At 51.7% G+C, this 22,259-nt stretch overlaps 2 protein-coding genes across 2 annotated transcripts in view; one reads left to right on the top strand and one right to left on the bottom strand.

Moving 5' to 3' along the window:
* MMP25 (matrix metallopeptidase 25) overlaps positions 1-4,522 on the bottom strand; it is a 44,159-nt gene extending 39,637 nt beyond the window's left edge. Inside the window, exon 1 of the mRNA XM_077449798.1 lies at positions 4,336-4,522. Within this exon, the coding sequence (XP_077305924.1) occupies positions 4,336-4,522 (187 nt within the window). The remainder of the gene's footprint in view (positions 1-4,335) is intronic.
* Positions 4,523-5,357: 835 nt separating this feature from the next.
* Positions 5,358-22,259, top strand: part of LOC143925199 (integrin alpha-M-like) — a 105,154-nt gene continuing 88,252 nt past the window's right edge. The window contains exon 1 of the mRNA XM_077449797.1: positions 5,358-5,503. Coding sequence (XP_077305923.1) covers positions 5,358-5,503 — 146 coding nt within the window. The remainder of the gene's footprint in view (positions 5,504-22,259) is intronic.

The following is a 22,259-nucleotide window of genomic DNA, read 5'->3' as shown; positions in this document are numbered from 1 at the left end:
ATCTCCTCCATCACCATCCATCTCCTCCATCAACCTTCCATCTCTTCCATCGCCTTCCATCTCCTCCATCACCTTCCATCACCTTCCATCTCCTCCATCACCTCCCATCTCCTCCATCACCTTCCTTCTCCTCCATCACCTTCCATCTCTTCCATCGCCTTCCATCTCCTCCATCGCCTTCCATCACCTTCCATCTCCTCCATCGCCTTCCATCTACTCCATCGCCTTCCATCTCCCTCCATCCGCCTTCCATCTCCTCCATCACCTTCCTTCTCCTCCATCACCCTTCCATCTCTTCCATCGCCTTCCATCTCCTCCATCACCTTCCATCACCTTCCATCTCCTCCATCGCCTTCCATCACCTTCCATCTCCTCCATCCACCTTCCATCTCCTCCATCACCCTTCCATCTCTTCCATCGCCTTCCATCTCCTCCATCACCTTCCATCACCTTCCATCTCCTCCATCACCTCCCATCTCCTCCATCACCTTCCATCTCCTCCATCACCTTCCATCTCCTCCATCACCTTCCATCTCCTCCATCACCTCCCATCTCCTCCATCACCTTCCTTCTCCTCCATCACCTTCCATCTCTTCCATCGCCTTCCATCTCCTCCATCACCTTCCCATCACCTTCCATCTCCTCCATCGCCTTCCATCACCTTCCATCTCCTCCATCGCCTTCCATCTCCTCCATCGCCTTCCATCTCCTCCATCGCCTTCCATCTCCTCCATCACCTTCCATCACCTTCCATCTCCTCCATCACCTCCCATCTCCTCCATCACCTTCCATCTCCTCCATCGCCTTCCATCTACTCCATCGCCTTCCATCTCCTCCATCGCCTTCCATCTCCTCCATCACCTTCCATCTCTTCCATCGCCTTCCATCTCCTCCATCGCCTTCCATCTCCTCCATCGCCTTCCATCTCCTCCATCACCTTCCATCACCTTCCATCTCCTCCATCACCTCCCATCTCCTCCATCACCTTCCATCTCCTCCATCGCCTTCCATCTACTCCATCGCCTTCCATCTCCTCCATCTCCTCCATCGCCTTCCATCACCTTCAATCTCCTCCATCACCTTCCGTCTCCTCCATCACCTTCCATCTCCATCACCTTCCATCTCTTCCATCGCCTTCCATCTCCTCCATCTCCTTCCATCACCTTCCATCTCCTCCATCACCTCCCATCTCCTCCATCACCTTCCATCTCCTCCATCACCTTCCATCTCCTCCATCACCTTCCATCTCCATCACCTTCCATCTCTTCCATCGCCTTCCATCTCCTCCATCACCTTCCATCACCTTCCATCTCCTCCATCACCTCCCATCTCCTCCATCACCTTCCATCTCCTCCATCACCTTCCATCACCTTCATCTCCTCCATCACCTTCCATCTCCTCCATCACCTTCCATCCTCCATCACCTTCCATCTCTTCCATCGCCTTCCATCTCCTCCATCACCTTCCATCACCTTCCATCTCCTCCATCACCTTCCCATCTCCTCCATCACCTTCCTTCTCCTCCATCACCTTCCATCTCTTCCATCGCCTTCCATCTCCTCCATCTCCTCCATCACCTTCCATCTCCTCCATCGCCTTCCATCTACTCCATCGCCTTCCATCTCCTCCATCGCCTTCCATCTCCTCCATCACCTTCCATCTCCTCCATCACCTTCCATCTCCTCCATCGCCTTCCATCTCCTCCATCACCTTCCATCACCTTCCATCTCCTCCATCGCCTTCCATCACCTTCCATCTCCTCCATCACCTTCCATCTCCTCCATCACCTTCCATCTCCTCCATCGCCTTCCATCACCTTCCATCTCCTCCATCACCTACCATCTCCTCCATCACCTTCCATCTCCTCCATCACCTTCCATCTCTTCCATCGCCTTCCATCTCCTCCATCACCTTCCATCACCTTCCATCTCCTCCATCACCTCCCATCTCCTCCATCACCTTCCATCTCCTCCATCACCTTCCATCTCCTCCATCACCTCCCATCTCCTCCATCACCTTCCTTCTCCTCCATCACCTTCCATCTCTTCCATCGCCTTCCATCTCCTCCATCACCTTCCATCACCTTCCATCTCCTCCATCGCCTTCCATCACCTTCCATCTCCTCCATCGCCTTCCATCTCCTCCATCGCCTTCCATCTCCTCCATCACCTTCCATCACCTTCCATCTCCTCCATCACCTCCCATCTCCTCCATCACCTTCCATCTCCTCCATCGCCTTCCATCTACTCCATCGCCTTCCATCTCCTCCATCGCCTTCCATCTCCTCCATCACCTTCCATCTCTTCCATCGCCTTCCATCTCCTCCATCACCTTCCATCACCTTCCATCTCCTCCATCACCTCCCATCTCCTCCATCACCTTCCATCTCCTCCATCACCTTCCTTCTCCTCCATCACCTCCCATCTCCTCCATCACCTTCCTTCTCCTCCATCACCTTCCATCTCTTCCATCGCCTTCCATCTCCTCCATCACCTTTCATCACCTTCCATCTCCTCCATCGCCTTCCATCACCTTCAATCTCCTCCATCACCTTCCATCTCCTCCATCACCTTCCATCTCCTCCATCGCCTTCCATCTCCTCCATCACCTTCCATCACCTTCCATCTCCTCCATCACCTCCCATCTCCTCCATCACCTTCCGTCTCCTCCATCACCTTCCATCTCCTCCATCACCTTCCTTCTCTTCCATCATCTTCCATCTCCTCCATCACCTTCCATCTCCTCCATAGCCTTCCATCTCCTCCATCGCCTTCCATCACCTTCCATCTCCTCCATCGCCTTCCATCTCCTCCATCGCCTCCCATCTCCTCCATCGCCTTCCATCTCTTCCATCGCCTTCCATCTCCTCCATCGCCTCCCATCTCCTCCATCGCCTCCCATCTCCTCCATCACCTCCCATCTCCTCCATCACCTTCCATCACCTTCCATCTCCTCCATCGCCTTCCATCACCTTCCATCTCCTCCATCGCCTTCCATCTACTCCATCGCCTTCCATCTCCTCCATCACCTTCCATCTCCTCCATCACCTTCCATCTCTTCCATCATCTTCCATCTCCTCCATCACCTTCCATCTCCTCCATCATCTTCCATCTCTTCCATCTCCTCCATCGCCTTCCATCTCCTCCATCGCCTTCCATCTCCTCCATCGCCTTCCATCTCTTCCATCAACTCATCTCCTCTAATCTCTTCCATCTCCATCAATGTCCTTCATCTTCTCCCGTCTCCTCCATCACCTTCCATCTCCTCCATCACCTTCCATCTCCTCCATCGCCTTCCATCTCCTCCATCGCCTCCCATCTCCTCCATCGCCTCCCATCTCCTCCATCGCCTTCCATCTCCTCCATCGCCTTCCATCTCTTCCATCGCCTTCCATCTCCTCCATCGCCTTCCATCTCCTCCATCGCCTTCCATCTCCTCCATCGCCTCCCATCTCCTCCATCGCCTCCCATCTCCTCCATCGCCTTCCATCTCCTCCATCGCCTTCCATCTCCTCCATCGCCTTCCATCTCCTCCATCGCCTCCCATCTCCTCCATCGCCTTCCATCTCCTCCATCACCTTCCATCTCCTCCATCACCTCCCATCTCCTCCATCACCTTCCATCGCCTTCCATCTCCTCCATCGCCTTCCATCTCTTCCATCAACTAATCTCCTCTAATCTCTTCCATCTCCATCAATGTCCTTCATCTTCTCCCGTCTCCTCCATCACCTTCCATCTCCTCCATCACCTCCCATCTCCTCCATCACCTCCCATCTCCTCCATCACCTTCCATCGCCTTCCATCTCCTCCATCGCCTTCCATCTCCTCCATCACCTTCCATCTCCTCCATCACCTTCCATCACCTCCAGTACTTCCCATTGTCTCCTCGCCCTCAATCTTTTTCATCACATTCAAAGTGTTTCATCTTCTCCAATCTATCCGAGACCTCTCATCTCCTCCGTAACTTCCATCATCTCTCATCTCTTCCATCATCTCCATTCTCCTTCATTACCTCTCATCATCTCTCATCTCTTCTGTAACTTCCATCATCTCTTCCATCATCTCTCATCTTCATCACCTCCAAAAAAGCTTTCCTTTATCACCTTCAATCTCTTCCATCATCTCCAATCTCCTCCATCACCTGCAATACAATCCATCACATTCCATCTCTTCCATCACTCAGAATTTCTTCCACCAGCTCCCATCTCATCTTCTCCATCACCTCCAATCTCTTCCATCACCTCCCATCTCCTCCATCACCTTCCATCTCCTCCATCACCTCCAATCTCTTCCATCCCTTCCCATCTTTTCCATGTCTTCCAATCTCCTCCATCACCTCCAATGACCTCAGTCTTCTCCTGTCTCTTCCATTGCTTCACATGTCTTCCATCACCTCCCATCTCCTTCATTACTTCCCACTCCTCATTCACCCCCAAACTCTCTTTCATCACCTCCAAAGTGTTTAATTTTCTCCAATCTATCCAAGACCTCTCATCTCCTCCATTACCTCTCATCTCCTCCATCACCTCTCATCTCCTCCATCACCTCTCATCTCCTCCATCACCTCTTATCTCCTCCATCATCTCTCATCTTCATCATCTGCACTCTCCTTCATTACCTCCAAACTCACTTTTATCACTGTGAAGAGCCCTTGTCATCAACAGGACTATGTCCACCGTAAATGCTTCCTTTGTCCAGAACCAGCCCCATCCACGACCCTTTAGCCCACCCAGTCACCAGCCGTAACTCCGTGTAGGGTGAAAACATCAAGCTCTCTTTATTCAAGCTCATGTTACAACAGATATATAACTCAGGGACCCCACCCCCCCACCCCCTTTTCTCAAGACTATAGTTGGGTCTTGGGGGTTCATTTCTCTAAATTGTGGTTTCCAGCATCAGTTTGGCTGTAATATGTTCTGCCTGGTGATAGGTGGAGGTGTCACCTCTGACAGGCATTGGAACGCAGTCTGGTTGGACGCATTGGGTACCAATCTATCTCTCGGAGCCAATAAGTGGGCGCGTTGTCTCGCTGTGTATTCCGGGAGAGGGTACATAAGGTGCTGAAGTCACGTGGTTCTGGGTTCCGGTGCAGAAGTTCGTTCTGACTCCATGGTCCTCCTGACCAGCCCCCGGGAGCCCTCATGGCCTGGGGTGCGGATCCATCCATTTCCGAGTCTCGGGACTGGCTAGTCCGAAACGCAGTAACTGGAAGGAGGATTCTAAGGTGGTCCGGTGCCGTCTCGGATTTGGAGAGGCCCAGCAACTCTACACGCGACCAGAGGAGGACTCTTCAGAAGAGGGCCACGCATGAGGTGGGCTGCTCGGTGAGAGCCTGGAAGCTGAGCTGGAAGGACACTAATGGAATCCGCATTTCTCACCGGACCGGCTGCAAGATACTGGACTTTATTGTGTTCATCTAAAGTTTTACAACCAAGTCATGGCAGAGACCTTGCCAAGTTGGATCACTTGTTGGCTGCTAAATCCAAACCACAAGGATTTATCCGGTAGTTGAAGTATCCAGTGGTGAATGGCTATTCCCGGGATCATCTAGAGAGAGAGACATTGTCAAGTGTCAGCAGTTTTCCAAGTACCTGAGCTTTCCAACCCATCCCCTCTATTCCCAACTGAGAGCTTTCCAACCCATCCCCTCTATTCCCAACTGAGAGCTTTCCAACTCATCCCCTCTATTCCCAACTGAGAGCTTTCCAACCCATCCCCCCTATTCCCAACTGAGAGCTTTCCAACCCATCCCCTCTATTCCCAACTGAGAGCTTTCCAACCCATCCCCTCTATTCCCAACTGAGAGCTTCCCTACCCATCCCCTCTATTCCCTACTGAGAGCTTTCCTACCCATACCCTCTATTCCCAACTGAGAGCTTTCCAACCCATCCCCTCTATTCCCAACTGAGAGCTTTCCAACCCATCCCCTCTATTCCCAACTGAGAGCTTTCCAACCCATCCCCTCTATTCCATACTGAGAGCTTTCCTACCCATCCCCTCTATTCCCAACTGAGAGCTTTCCAACCCATCCCCTCTATTCCCAACTGAGAGCTTTCCAACCCATCCCCTCTATTCCATACTGAGAGCTTTCCTACCCATCCCCTCTATTCCCAACTGAGAGCTTTCCAACCCATCCCCTCTATTCCCAACTGAGAGCTTTCCAACCCATCCCCTCTATTCCCTACTGAGAGCTTTCCAACCCATCCCCTCTATTCCCAACTGAGAGCTTCCCTACCCATACCCTCTATTCCCAACTGAGAGCTTTCCAACCCATCCCCTCTATTCCCAACTGAGAGCTTTCCAACCCATCCCCTCTATTCCATACTGAGAGCTTTCCTACCCATCCCCTCTATTCCCAACTGAGAGCTTTCCAACCCATCCCCTCTATTCCCAACTGAGAGCTTTCCAACCCATCCCCTCTATTCCCAACTGAGAGCTTTCCAACCCATCCCCTCTATTCCCAACTGAGAGCTTTCCAACCCATCCCCTCTATTCCCAACTAAGAGCTTTCCCACCCATCCCATCACCTTCCATCTCCTCCATCACCTTCCATCTCCTCCATCACCTTCCATCTCCTCCATCACCTTCCATCTCTTCCATCGCCTTCCATCTCCTCCATCACCTTCCATCACCTTCCATCTCCTCCATCACCTCCCATCTCCTCCATCACCTTCCTTCTGCTCCATCACCTTCCATCTCTTCCATCGCCTTCCATCTCCTCCATCGCCTTCCATCACCTTCCATCTCCTCCATCGCCTTCCATCTACTCCATCGCCTTCCATCTCCTCCATCGCCTTCCATCTCCTCCATCACCTTCCTTCTCCTCCATCACCTTCCATCTCTCCATCGCCTTCCATCTCCTCCATCACCTTCCATCACCTTCCATCTCCTCCATCGCCTTCCATCACCTTCCATCTCCTCCATCACCTTCCATCTCCTCCATCACCTTCCATCTCCTCCATCACCTTCCATCTCTTCCATCGCCTTCCATCTCCTCCATCACCTTCCATCTCCTCCATCACCTCCCATCTCCTCCATCACCTTCCATCTCCTCCATCACCTTCCTTCTCCTCCATCACCTCCCATCTCCTCCATCACCTTCCTTCTCCTCCATCACCTTCCATCTCTTCCATCGCCTTCCATCTCCTCCATCACCTTCCATCACCTTCCATCTCCTCCATCGCCTTCCCATCACCTTCCATCTCCTCCATCGCCTTCCATCTCCTCCATCGCCTTCCATCTCCTCCATCGCCTTCCATCTCCTCCATCACCTTCCATCACCTTCCATCTCCTCCATCACCTCCCATCTCCTCCATCACCTTCCATCTCCTCCATCGCCTTCCATCTACTCCATCGCCTTCCATCCCTCCATCGCCTTCCATCTCCTCCATCACCTTCCATCTCTTCCATCGCCTTCCATCTCCTCCATCACCTTCCATCACCTTCCATCTCCTCCATCACCTCCCATCTCCTCCATCACCTTCCATCTCCTCCATCACCTTCCATCTCCTCCATCACCTCCTTCTCCTCCATCACCTCCCATCTCCTCCATCACCTTCCTTCTCCTCCATCACCTTCCATCTCTTCCATCGCCTTCCATCTCCTCCATCACCTTCCATCACCTTCCATCTCCTCCATCGCCTTCCATCACCTTCCATCTCCTCCATCGCCTTCCATCTACTCCATCGTCTTCCATCTCCTCCATCGCCTTCCATCTCCTCCATCGTCTTCCATTTCCTCCATCGCCTTCCATCTTCTCCATCACCTTCCATCTCCTCCATCACCTTCCATCACCTTCCATCTACTCCATCACCTTCCATCTCCTCCATCGCCTTCCATCTCCTCCATCGCCTTCCATCTCCTCCATCACCTCCCATCTCCTCCATCACCTTCCATCTCCTCCATCACCTCCCATCTCCTCCATCGCCTCCCATCTCATTCCATCTCCTTCCATCTCCTCCATCACCTTCCATCTCTTCCATCATCTCTCATCTCCTCCATAACTTTAAATCTCTTCCTTCACTTCCCATTTCCCCCATCACCTCCCATCTCCTCCATCGCCTTCCATCTCCTCCATCGCCTTCCATCTCCTCCATCTCCTCCATCACCTTCCCATCTCCTCCATCACCTTCCATCTCCTCCATCACCTCCCATCTCCTCATCACCTTCCATCTCTTCCATCGCCTTCCATCTCCTCCATCACCTTCCATCACCTTCCATCTCCTCCATCGCCTTCCATCACCTTCCATCTCCTCCATCGCCTTCCATCTCCTCCATCGCCTTCCATCTCCTCCATCGCCTTCCATCTCCTCCATCACCTTCCATCTCCTCCATCACCTTCCATCTCTTCCATCGCCTTCCATCACCTTCCATCTCCTCCATCGCCTTCCATCTACTTCATCGCCTTCCATCTCCTCCATCGCCTTCCATCTCCTCCATAACTTTAAATCTCTTCCGTCACCTCCCATTTCCCCCATCACCTCCCATCTCCTCCATCGCCTTCCATCTCCTCCATCACCTTCCATCTCCTCCATCACCTTCCATCCCCTCCATCACCTTCCATCTCCTCCATCACCTTCCATCTCCTCCATCACCTTCCATCTCCTCCATCACCTCCCATCTCCTCCATCACCTTCCTTCTCCTCCATCACCTTCCATCTCTTCCATCGCCTTCCATCTCCTCCATCACCTTCCATCACCTTCCATCTCCTCCATCACCTTCCATCTCCTCCATCACCTTCCATCTCTTCCATCGCCTTCCATCTCCTCCATCACCTTCCATCTCCTCCATCACCTCCCATCTCCTCCATCACCTTCCATCTCCTCCATCACCTTCCTTCTCCTCCATCACCTCCCATCTCCTCCATCACCTTCCTTCTCCTCCATCACCTTCCATCTCTTCCATCGCCTTCCATCTCCTCCATCACCTTCCATCACCTTCCATCTCCTCCATCGCCTTCCATCACCTTCCATCTCCTCCATCGCCTTCCATCTCCTCCCACGCCTTCCATCTCCTCCATCGCCTTCCATCTCCTCCATCACCTTCCATCACCTTCCATCTCCTCCATCACCTCCCATCTCCTCCATCACCTTCCATCTCCTCCATCGCCTTCCATCTACTCCATCGCCTTCCATCTCCTCCATCGCCTTCCATCTCCTCCATCACCTTCCATCTCTTCCATCGCCTTCCATCTCCTCCATCACCTTCCATCACCTTCCATCTCCTCCATCACCTCCCATCTCCTCCATCACCTTCCATCTCCTCCATCACCTTCCATCTCCTCCATCACCTTCCTTCTCCTCCATCACCTCCCATCTCCTCCATCACCTTCCTTCTCCTCCATCACCTTCCATCTCTTCCATCGCCTTCCATCTCCTCCATCACCTTCCATCACCTTCCATCACCTTCCATCTCCTCCATCGCCTTCCATCACCTTCCATCTCCTCCATCGCCTTCCATCTACTCCATCGTCTTCCATCTCCTCCATCGCCTTCCATCTCCTCCATCGTCTTCCATTTCCTCCATCGCCTTCCATCTTCTCCATCACCTTCCATCTCCTCCATCACCTTCCATCACCTTCCATCTACTCCATCACCTTCCATCTCCTCCATCGCCTTCCATCTCCTCCATCGCCTTCCATCTCCTCCATCACCTCCCATCTCCTCCATCACCTTCCATCTCCTCCATCACCTCCCATCTCCTCCATCGCCTCCCATCTCATTCCATCTCCTTCCATCTCCTCCATCACCTTCCATCTCTTCCATCATCTCTCATCTCCTCCATAACTTTAAATCTCTTCCTTCACTTCCCATTTCCCCCATCACCTCCCATCTCCTCCATCGCCTTCCATCTCCTCCATCGCCTTCCATCTCCTCCATCTCCTCCATCACCTTCCATCTCCTCCATCACCTTCCATCTCCTCCATCACCTCCCATCTCCTCCATCACCTTCCATCTCTTCCATCGCCTTCCATCTCCTCCATCACCTTCCATCACCTTCCATCTCCTCCATCGCCTTCCATCACCTTCCATCTCCTCCATCGCCTTCCATCTCCTCCATCGCCTTCCATCTCCTCCATCGCCTTCCATCTCCTCCATCACCTTCCATCTCCTCCATCACCTTCCATCTCTTCCATCGCCTTCCATCACCTTCCATCTCCTCCATCGCCTTCCATCTACTTCATCGCCTTCCATCTCCTCCATCGCCTTCCATCTCCTCCATAACTTTAAATCTCTTCCGTCACCTCCCATTTCCCCCATCACCTCCCATCTCCTCCATCGCCTTCCATCTCCTCCATCACCTTCCATCTCCTCCATCACCTTCCATCTCCTCCATCACCTCCCATCTCCTCCATCACCTTCCATCTCCTCCAACACCTTCCATCTCCTCCATAACTTTAAATCTCTTCCGTCACCTCCCATCTCCTCCATCGCCTCCCATCTCCTCCATCGCCTCCCATCTCCTCCATCGCCTCCCATCTCCTCCATCGCCTTCCATCTCTTCCATCACCTTCCATCTCCTCCATCACCTCTCATCTCCTCCATCGCCTCCCATCTCCTCCATCACCTCCCATCTCCTCCATCACCTTCCATCACCTTCCATCTCCTCCATCGCCTTCCATCACCTTCCATCTCCTCCATCGCCTTCCATCTACTCCATCGCCTTCCATCTCCTCCATCACCTTCCATCTCCTCCATCACCTTCCATCTCCTCCATCACCTTCCATCTACTCCATCGCCTTCCATCTACTCCATCGCCTCCCATCTCCTCCATCGCCTTCCATCTCTTCCATCACCTTCCATCTCCTCCATCACCTCTCATCTCCTCCATCGCCTCCCATCTCCTCCATCACCTCCCATCTCCTCCATCACCTTCCATCACCTTCCATCTCCTCCATCGCCTTCCATCACCTTCCATCTCCTCCATCGCCTTCCATCTACTCCATCGCCTTCCATCTCCTCCATCACCTTCCATCTCCTCCATCACCTTCCATCTCTTCCATCATCTTCCATCTCCTCCATCACCTTCCATCTCCTCCATAGCCTTCCATCTCCTCCATCGCCTTCCATCACCTTCCATCTCCTCCATCGCCTTCCATCTCCTCCATCGCCTCCCATCTCCTCCATCGCCTTCCATCTCTTCCATCGCCTTCCATCTCCTCCATCGCCTCCCATCTCCTCCATCGCCTCCCATCTCCTCCATCACCTCCCATCTCCTCCATCACCTTCCATCACCTTCCATCTCCTCCATCGCCTTCCATCACCTTCCATCTCCTCCATCGCCTTCCATCTACTCCATCGCCTTCCATCTCCTCCATCACCTTCCATCTCCTCCATCACCTTCCATCTCTTCCATCATCTTCCATCTCCTCCATCACCTTCCATCTCCTCCATCATCTTCCATCTCTTCCATCTCCTCCATCGCCTTCCATCTCCTCCATCGCCTTCCATCTCCTCCATCACCTTCCATCTCTTCCATCAACTCATCTCCTCTAATCTCTTCCATCTCCATCAATGTCCTTCATCTTCTCCCGTCTCCTCCATCACCTTCCATCTCCTCCATCAGCTTCCATCTCCTCCATCGCCTTCCATCGCCTCCCATCTCCTCCATCGCCTCCCATCTCCTCCATCGCCTTCCATCTCCTCCATCGCCTTCCATCTCTTCCATCGCCTTCCATCTCCTCCATCGCCTTCCATCTCCTCCATCGCCTTCCATCTCCTCCATCGCCTCCCATCTCCTCCATCGCCTCCCATCTCCTCCATCGCCTTCCATCTCCTCCATCGCCTTCCATCTCCTCCATCGCCTTCCATCTCCTCCATCGCCTCCCATCTCCTCCATCGCCTTCCATCTCCTCCATCACCTTCCATCTCCTCCATCACCTCCCATCTCCTCCATCACCTTCCATCGCCTTCCATCTCCTCCATCGCCTTCCATCTCTTCCATCAACTAATCTCCTCTAATCTCTTCCATCTCCATCAATGTCCTTCATCTTCTCCCGTCTCCTCCATCACCTTCCATCTCCTCCATCACCTCCCATCTCCTCCATCACCTCCCATCTCCTCCATCACCTTCCATCGCCTTCCATCTCCTCCATCGCCTTCCATCTCCTCCATCACCTTCCATCTCCTCCATCACCTTCCATCACCTCCAGTACTTCCCATTGTCTCCTCGCCCTCAATCTTTTTCATCACATTCAAAGTGTTTCATCTTCTCCAATCTATCCGAGACCTTTCATCTCCTCCGTAACTTCCATCATCTCTCATCTCTTCCATCATCTCCATTCTCCTTCATTACCTCTCATCATCTCTCATCTCTTCTGTAACTTCCATCATCTCTTCCATCATCTCTCATCTTCATCACCTCCAAAAAAGCTTTCCTTTATCACCTTCAATCTCTTCCATCATCTCCAATCTCCTCCATCACCTGCAATACAATCCATCACATTCCATCTCTTCCATCACTCAGAATTTCTTCCACCAGCTCCCATCTCATCTTCTCCATCACCTCCAATCTCTTCCATCACCTCCCATCTCCTCCATCACCTTCCATCTCCTCCATCACCTCCAATCTCTTCCATCCCTTCCCATCTTTTCCATGTCTTCCAATCTCCTCCATCACCTCCAATGACCTCAGTCTTCTCCTGTCTCTTCCATTGCTTCACATGTCTTCCATCACCTCCCATCTCCTTCATTACTTCCCACTCCTCATTCACCCCCAAACTCTCTTTCATCACCTCCAAAGTGTTTAATTTTCTCCAATCTATCCAAGACCTCTCATCTCCTCCATTACCTCTCATCTCCTCCATCACCTCTCATCTCCTCCATCACCTCTCATCTCCTCCATCACCTCTTATCTCCTCCATTAGTGATGGACGAACGTTTCGCCCGGCGGTCGTTTCGCGGCGAATTTCCGACATTCGCGGTCCGCACGTTCGAACGCCTTTTTCCGTCGTTCGCCGCGGCGGACTTACGTGTTTAATGTATACAAGAACTTTAACCTTTGGTGACACGTTTATCATGTGATACAGGACAGCCAATTGAGACATGACAGCACATGGACACTTGGACATTCCCCCTAACCTATAAATACACCCGATCCGGTGGCCATTTTACATTCTTTCTTCTGTTACGATAGGGACAGGTTCCTGTGTGGAGTAGGGAGAGATAAACCACTAGCTATTTGGTACACAAAAGTTCTTTTCAGGACTGGTATAGGTGTTAGGTGTTGATAGGTTTGCTGTGCTGCTGATTCTTGCAGCAGCCTGAGTGTCTTTTGTTAGTTTAGAGAAAGGGAAAGGACGGTGTATGCTACAGGGACAGCCAGATTAGTCTTTCATCATCATCATCATCATCATCATCATTAGCTGTTACTATCAAGGTCCACAAAAGAGCTGTTCCAGTAACCACTAATCGTTCTCTTTTTTTGCCAATTTGTATAGGGACAGGAAGGAAGCAGTGTTGTCAGGCAGTGAGGGTAATTTTAAAGACTTGCTGTTATTATTAGTTCCACAAAGGTTCTTTTCAGGACTGGTATCAGTGGTACAGTAATAGGCTTGTACATGTATAATATTCTTTCTTCCAAATATAGAAAGGATATTATACTTGACTGCTGCCCTTCTGCTGCAGTCTGCTAAACATTCACAACTCACTTGTTCCACAAAAGTTCTTATAAGGACTGGTAACTTGGTATAGGGTGCTACGGTACATAGGCTTGAGTGCGGTACAGTCTGCTGTTCTGTAAGGACCGCTATCGGTCCACAATAGATAGGGTTGACGTGCACCACTGCTGACCGCTGCCCTATACTGCAGCAGTCCTTCAGCGGTATAGGGACTGACGTACAGTCTGCTCACTTCCTTGACCCAAAAAAGCACACCGTACTATATGCCCCTACCCTCCTCTTTGAAGAGGTTGAGCGGTGTCATATTTCTACTGGGGCTGCTTATGATATCCCTGTGCTGTGCTGACTTCCTCCTGGGGGTTCTTATTATGAAGGGATCACACTATCCCTGTGCTGTGCTGACTTCCTCCTGGGGGTTCTTATTATGAGGGGATCACACCATCCCTGTGCTGTGCTGACTTCCTCCTGGGGCTGCTTACGGTGCTGCTGTCAGTGCTGTATGTCACGGTGCTGCTGTCAGCGCTGTATGTCACGGTGCTGCTGTCAGCGCTGTATGTCACGGTGCTGCTGTCAGCGCTGTATGTCACGGTGCTGCTGTCAGCGCTGTATGTCACGGTGCTGCTGTCAGCGCTGTATGTCACGGTGCTGCTGTCAGCGCTGTATGTCACGGTGCTGCTGTCAGTGCTCTGTATTACGGTGCTGCTGTCAGATGCCTCTATCACGGTGCATGTGTCATTCCGGTATGTCACGCTGCTGGTGATCATCTCCTGCACCCTCTTCTTTGCCTACCCTGGTCCCTGACCTTCCCTCTCCTCCATTGCCTTCATTAGCTCCATAGTCCTGAATTGTTAGAACAATTTCCCAAATAAAATAAAAATGCTTGTAGTTATCGATCCCAAATTCACCTCATACATGTATTATGTCATTGTCCAGATGGTGGGACTACGTTTTACCCCCTAATAATTACCACGTGGCCGCAAATTCGACATGAAGGTTTGCAAAGTTCGCCTCCCATTGAAGTCAATGGGGCCCGCGGCGAACGTTCGGTTTCGCGAACGTTTGGGTCCGTTCGCATTTCGCTTTCGCGAAACGTCCCGTCGGAAGTTCGTCCATCACTATCCTCCATCATCTCTCATCTTCATCATCTGCACTCTCCTTCATTACCTCCAAACTCACTTTTATCACTGTGAAGAGCCCTTGTCATCAACAGGACTATGTCCACCATAAATGCTTCCTTTGTCCAGAACCAGCCCCATCCACGACCCTTTAGCCCACCCAGTCACCAGCCGTAACTCCGTGTAGGGTGAAAACATCAAGCTCTCTTTATTCAAGCTCATGTTACAACAGATATATAACTCAGGGACCCCACCCCCCCACCCCCTTTTCTCAAGACTATAGTTGGGTCTTGGGGGTTCATTTCTCTAAATTGTGGTTTCCAGCATCAGTTTGGCTGTAATATGTTCTGCCTGGTGATAGGTGGAGGTGTCACCTCTGACAGGCATTGGAACGCAGTCTGGTTGGACGCATTGGGTACCAATCTATCTCTCGGAGCCAATAAGTGGGCGCGTTGTCTCGCTGTGTATTCCGGGAGAGGGTACATAAGGTGCTGAAGTCACGTGGTTCTGGGTTCCGGTGCAGAAGTTCGTTCTGACTCCATGGTCCTCCTGACCAGCCCCCGGGAGCCCTCATGGCCTGGGGTGCGGATCCATCCATTTCCGAGTCTCGGGACTGGCTAGTCCGAAACGCAGTAACTGGAAGGAGGATTCTAAGGTGGTCCGGTGCCGTCTCGGATTTGGAGAGGCCCAGCAACTCTACACGCGACCAGAGGAGGACTCTTCAGAAGAGGGCCACGCATGAGGTGGGCTGCTCGGTGAGAGCCTGGAAGCTGAGCTGGAAGGACACTAATGGAATCCGCATTTCTCACCGGACCGGCTGCAAGATACTGGACTTTATTGTGTTCATCTAAAGTTTTACAACCAAGTCATGGCAGAGACCTTGCCAAGTTGGATCACTTGTTGGCTGCTAAATCCAAACCACAAGGATTTATCCGGTAGTTGAAGTATCCAGTGGTGAATGGCTATTCCCGGGATCATCTAGAGAGAGAGACATTGTCAAGTGTCAGCAGTTTTCCAAGTACCTGAGCTTTCCAACCCATCCCCTCTATTCCCAACTGAGAGCTTTCCAACCCATCCCCTCTATTCCCAACTGAGAGCTTTCCAACTCATCCCCTCTATTCCCAACTGAGAGCTTTCCAACTCATCCCCTCTATTCCCAACTGAGAGCTTTCCAACCCATCCCCCCTATTCCCAACTGAGAGCTTTCCAACCCATCCCCTCTATTCCCAACTGAGAGCTTTCCAACCCATCCCCTCTATTCCCAACTGAGAGCTTCCCTACCCATCCCCTCTATTCCCTACTGAGAGCTTTCCTACCCATACCCTCTATTCCCAACTGAGAGCTTTCCAACCCATCCCCTCTATTCCCAACTGAGAGCTTTCCAACCCATCCCCTCTATTCCCAACTGAGAGCTTTCCAACCCATCCCCTCTATTCCATACTGAGAGCTTTCCTACCCATCCCCTCTATTCCCAACTGAGAGCTTTCCAACCCATCCCCTCTATTCCCAACTGAGAGCTTTCCAACCCATCCCCTCTATTCCATACTGAGAGCTTTCCTACCCATCCCCTCTATTCCCAACTGAGAGCTTTCCAACCCATCCCCTCTATTCCCAACTGAGAGCTTTCCAACCCATCCCCTCTATTCCCTACTGAGAGCTTTCCAACCCATCCCCTCTATTCCCAACTGAGAGCTTCCCTACCCATACCCTCTATTCCCAACTGAGAGCTTTCCAACCCATCCCCTCTATTCCCAACTGAGAGCTTTCCAACCCATCCCCTCTATTCCATACTGAGAGCTTTCCTACCCATCCCCTCTATTCCCAACTGAGAGCTTTCCAACCCATCCCCTCTATTCCCAACTGAGAGCTTTCCAACCCATCCCCTCTATTCCCAACTGAGAGCTTTCCAACCCATCCCCTCTATTCCCAACTGAGAGCTTTCCAACCCATCCCCTCTATTCCCAACTAAGAGCTTTCCAACCCATCCCCCCTATTCCCAACTGAGAGCTTTCCAACCCATCCCCTCTATTCCCTACTGAGAGCTTTCCAACCCATGCCCTCTATTCCCAACTGAGAGCTTTCCAACCCATCCCCTCTATTCCCAACTGAGAGCTTTCCAACCCATCCCCTCTATTCCCAACTGAGAGCTTTCCAACCCACCCCCTCTATTCCATACTGAGAGCTTTCCTACCCATCCCCTCTATTCCCAACTGAGAGCTTCCCTACCCATACCCTCTATTCCCAACTGAGAGCTTTCCAACCCATCCCCTCTATTCCCAACTGAGAGCTTTCCAACCCATCTCCTCTATTCCCTACTGAGAGCTTTCCAACCCATCCCCTCTATTCCCAACTGAGAGCTTTCCAACCCATACCCTCTATTCCCAACTGAGAGCGTTCCAACCCATCCCCTCTATTCCCAACTGAGAGCTTTCCAACCCATCCCCTCTATTCCCAACTGAGAGCTTTCCAACCCATCCCCTCTATTCCCAACTGAGAGCTTTCCAACCCATCCCCTCTATTCCCAACTGAGAGCTTTCCAACCCATACCCTCTATTACCAACTGAGAGCTTTCCAACCCATCCCCTCTATTCCCAACTGAGAGCTTTTCAACCCATACCCTCTATTCCCTACTGAGAGCTTTCCTGCCCATCCCCTCTATTCCCAACTGAGAGCGTTCCAACCCATCCCCTCTATTCCCAAATGAGAGCTTTACTACCCATCCCCTCTATTCCCAACTGAGAGCTTTCCAACCCATACCCTCTATTCCCAACTGAGAGCTTTCCAACCCATCCCCTCTATTCCCTACTGAGAGCTTTCCAACCCATCCCCTCTAATCCCAACTGAGAGCTTTCCAACCCATCCCCTCTATTCCCAACTGAGAGCGTTCCAACCCATCCCCTCTATTCCCAACTGAGAGCTTTACTACCCATCCCCTCTATTCCCAACTGAGAGCTTTCCAACCCATACCCTCTATTCCCAACTGAGAGCTTTCCAACCCATCCCCTCTATTCCCTACTGAGAGCTTTCCAACCCATCCCCTCTATTCCCAACTGAGAGCTTTCCAACCCATCCCCTCTATTCCCTACTGAGAGCTTTCCAACCCATCCCCTCTATTCCCAACTGAGAGCTTTCCAACCCATCCCCTCTATTCCCTACTGAGAACTTTCCAACCCATCCCCTCTATTCCCAACTGAGAGCTTTCCAACCCATCTCCTCTATTCCCAACTGAGAGCTTCCCTACCCATACCCTCTATTCCCAACTGAGAGCGTTCCAACCCATCCCCTCTATTCCCAACTGAGAGCTTTCCAACCCATCCCCTCTATTCCCAACTGAGAGCTTTCCAACCCATCCCCTCTATTCCCAACTGAGAGCTTTCCAACCCATCCCCTCTATTCCCAACTGAGAGCTTTCCAACCCATACCCTCTATTCCCAACTGAGAGCTTTCCAACCCATCCCCTCTATTCCCAACTGAGAGCTTTCCAACCCATACCCTCTATTCCCTACTGAGAGCTTTCCTGCCCATCCCCTCTATTCCCAACTGAGAGCGTTCCAACCCATCCCCTCTATTCCCAACTGAGAGCTTTCCAACCCATCCCCTCTATTCCCTACTGAGAGCTTTCCAACCCATCCCCTCTATTCCCAACTGAGAGCTTTCCAACCCATCCCCTCTATTCCCTACTGAGAGCTTTCCAACCCATCCCCTCTATTCCCAACTGAGAGCTTTCCAACCCATCCCCTCTATTCCCAACTGAGAGCTTTCCAACCCATCCCCTCTATTCCCAACTGAGAGATTTCCAACCCATCCCCTCTATTTCCAACGGAGAGCTTTCCAACCCATCCCCTCTATTCCCGACTGAGAGCTTTCCCACCCATACCCTCTATTCCCTACTGAGAGCTTTCCAACCCATCCCCTCTATCCCCTACTGAGAGCTTTCCAACCCATCCCCTCTATTCCCAACTGAGAGCTTTCCAACCCATCCCCTCTATTCCCAACTGAGAGCTTCCCTACCCATCCCCTCTATTCCCAACTGAGAGCTTCCCTACCCATCCCCTCTATTCCCAACTGAGAGCTTTCCAACCCATCCCCTCTATTCCCTACTGAGAGCTTTCCTACCCATCCCCTCTATTCCCAACTGAGAGCTTTCCAACCCATCCCCTCTATTCCTAACTGAGAGCTTTCCCACCCATCCCCTCTATTCCCAACTGAGAGCTTCCCTACCCATACCCTCTATTCCCAACTGAGAGCTTTCCAACCCATCCCCTCTATTCCCTACTGAGAGCTTTCCTACCCATCCCCTCTATTCCCAACTGAGAGCTTTCCAACCCATACCCTCTATTCCCAACTGAGAGCTTTCAAACCAATCCCCTCTATTCCCAACTGAGAGCTTTCCAACCCATCCCCTCTATTCCCAACTGAGAGCTTTCCAACCCATCCCCTCTATTCCCTACTGAGAGCTTTCCAACCCATCCCCTCTATTCCCAACTGAGAGCTTTCCAACCCATCCCCTCTATTCCCTACTGAGAGCTTTCCAACCCATCCCCTCTATTCCCTACTGAGAGCTTTCCAACCCATCCCCTCTATTCCCAACTGAGAGCTTTCCTACCCATCTCCTCTATTCCCAACTGAGAGCTTTCCAACCCATCCCCTCTATTCCCTACTGAGAGCTTTCCAACCCATCTCCTCTATTCTCAACTGAGAGCTTCCCTACCCATTCCCTCTATTCCCAACTGAGAGCTTTCCAACCCATCCCCTCTATTCCCAACTGAGAGCTTTCCAACCCATCCCCTCTATTCCCAACTGAGAGCTTTCCAACCCATACCCTCTATTCCCTACTGAGAGCTTTCCTACCCATCCCCTCTATTCCCAACTGAGAGCTTTCCAACCCATCCCCTCTATTCCCAACTGAGAGCTTTCCAACCCATCCCCTCTATTCCCAACTGAGAGCTTTCCAACCCATCCCCTCTATTCCCTACTGAGAGCTTTCCAACCCATCCCCTCTATTCCCAACTGAGAGCTTTCCAACCCATACCCTCTATTCCCAACTGAGAGCTTTCCAACCCATCCCCTCTATTCCCAACTGAGAGCTTTCCAACCCATCTCCTCTATTCCCTACTGAGAGCTTTCCAACCCATCCCCTCTATTCCCAACTGAGAGCTTTCCAACCCATCTCCTCTATTCCCAACTGAGAGCTTCCCTACCCATACCCTCTATTCCCAACTGAGAGCGTTCCAACCCATCCCCTCTATTCCCAACTGAGAGCTTTCCAACCCATCCCCTCTATTCCCAACTGAGAGCTTTCCAACCCATCCCCTCTATTCCCAACTGAGAGCTTTCCAACCCATCCCCTCTATTCCCAACTGAGAGCTTTCCAACCCATACCCTCTATTACCAACTGAGAGCTTTCCAACCCATCCCCTCTATTCCCAACTGAGAGCTTTTCAACCCATACCCTCTATTCCCTACTGAGAGCTTTCCTGCCCATCCCCTCTATTCCCAACTGAGAGCGTTCCAACCCATCCCCTCTATTCCCAACTGAGAGCTTTACTACCCATCCCCTCTATTCCCAAATGAGAGCTTTCCAACCCATACCCTCTATTCCCAACTGAGAGCTTTCCAACCCATCCCCTCTATTCCCTACTGAGAGCTTTCCAACCCATCCCCTCTATTCCCAACTGAGAGCTTTCCAACCCATCCCCTCTATTCCCAACTGAGAGCGTTCCAACCCATCCCCTCTATTCCCAACTGAGAGCTTTACTACCCATCCCCTCTATTCCCAACTGAGAGCTTTCCAACCCATACCCTCTATTCCCAACTGAGAGCTTTCCAACCCATCCCCTCTATTCCCTACTGAGAGCTTTCCAACCCATCCCCTCTATTCCCAACTGAGAGCTTTCCAACCCATCCCCTCTATTCCCTACTGAGAGCTTTCCAACCCATCCCCTCTATTCCCAACTGAGAGCTTTCCAACCCATCCCCTCTATTCCCTACTGAGAACTTTCCAACCCATCCCCTCTATTCCCAACTGAGAGCTTTCCAACCCATCTCCTCTATTCCCAACTGAGAGCTTCCCTACCCATACCCTCTATTCCCAACTGAGAGCGTTCCAACCCATCCCCTCTATTCCCAACTGAGAGCTTTCCAACCCATCCCCTCTATTCCCAACTGAGAGCTTTCCAACCCATCCCCTCTATTCCCAACTGAGAGCTTTCCAACCCATCCCCTCTATTCCCAACTGAGAGCTTTCCAACCCATACCCTCTATTCCCAACTGAGAGCTTTCCAACCCATCCCCTCTATTCCCAACTGAGAGCTTTCCAACCCATACCCTCTATTCCCTACTGAGAGCTTTCCTGCCCATCCCCTCTATTCCCAACTGAGAGCGTTCCATCCCATCCCCTCTATTCCCAACTGAGAGCTTTCCAACCCATCCCCTCTATTCCCTACTGAGAGCTTTCCAACCCATCCCCTCTATTCCCAACTGAGAGCTTTCCAACCCATCCCCTCTATTCCCTACTGAGAGCTTTCCAACCCATCCCCTCTATTCCCAACTGAGAGCTTTCCAACCCATCCCCTCTATTCCCAACTGAGAGCTTTCCAACCCATCCCCTCTATTCCCAACTGAGAGATTTCCAACCCATCCCCTCTATTTCCAACGGAGAGCTTTCCAACCCATCCCCTCTATTCCCGACTGAGAGCTTTCCCACCCATACCCTCTATTCCCTACTGAGAGCTTTCCAACCCATCCCCTCTATCCCCTACTGAGAGCTTTCCAACCCATCCCCTCTATTCCCAACTGAGAGCTTCCCTACCCATCCCCTCTATTCCCAACTGAGAGCTTTCCAACCCATCCCCTCTATTCCCTACTGAGAGCTTTCCTACCCATCCCCTCTATTCCCAACTGAGAGCTTTCCAACCCATCCCCTCTATTCCTAACTGAGAGCTTTCCCACCCATCCCCTCTATTCCCAACTGAGAGCTTCCCTACCTATACCCTCTATTCCCAACTGAGAGCTTTCCAACCCATCCCCTCTATTCCCTACTGAGAGCTTTCCTACCCATCCCCTCTATTCCCAACTGAGAGCTTTCCAACCCATACCCTCTATTCCCAACTGAGAGCTTTCAAACCAATCCCCTCTATTCCCAACTGAGAGCTTTCCAACCCATCCCCTCTATTTCCAACTGAGAGCTTTCCAACCCATCCCCTCTATTCCCTACTGAGAGCTTTCCAACCCATCCCCTCTATTCCCAACTGAGAGCTTTCCAACCCATCCCCTCTATTCCCTACTGAGAGCTTTCCAACCCATCCCCTCTATTCCCTACTGAGAGCTTTCCAACCCATCCCCTCTATTCCCAACTGAGAGCTTTCCTACCCATCTCCTCTATTCCCAACTGAGAGCTTTCCAACCCATCCCCTCTATTCCCTACTGAGAGCTTTCCAACCCATCTCCTCTATTCTCAACTGAGAGCTTCCCTACCCATTCCCTCTATTCCCAACTGAGAGCTTTCCAACCCATCCCCTCTATTC

Source organism: Lithobates pipiens, unplaced genomic scaffold (genome assembly GCF_037356315.1).
Source record: "Lithobates pipiens isolate NorthernLeopardFrog02 unplaced genomic scaffold, aLitPip1_a1.2 Scaffold_22, whole genome shotgun sequence".
Taxonomy (NCBI): Eukaryota; Metazoa; Chordata; class Amphibia; order Anura; family Ranidae; genus Lithobates; species Lithobates pipiens.
Note: the sequence above shows the minus strand (reverse complement) of the source record. Positions and strands in the feature narration are given on the sequence as shown.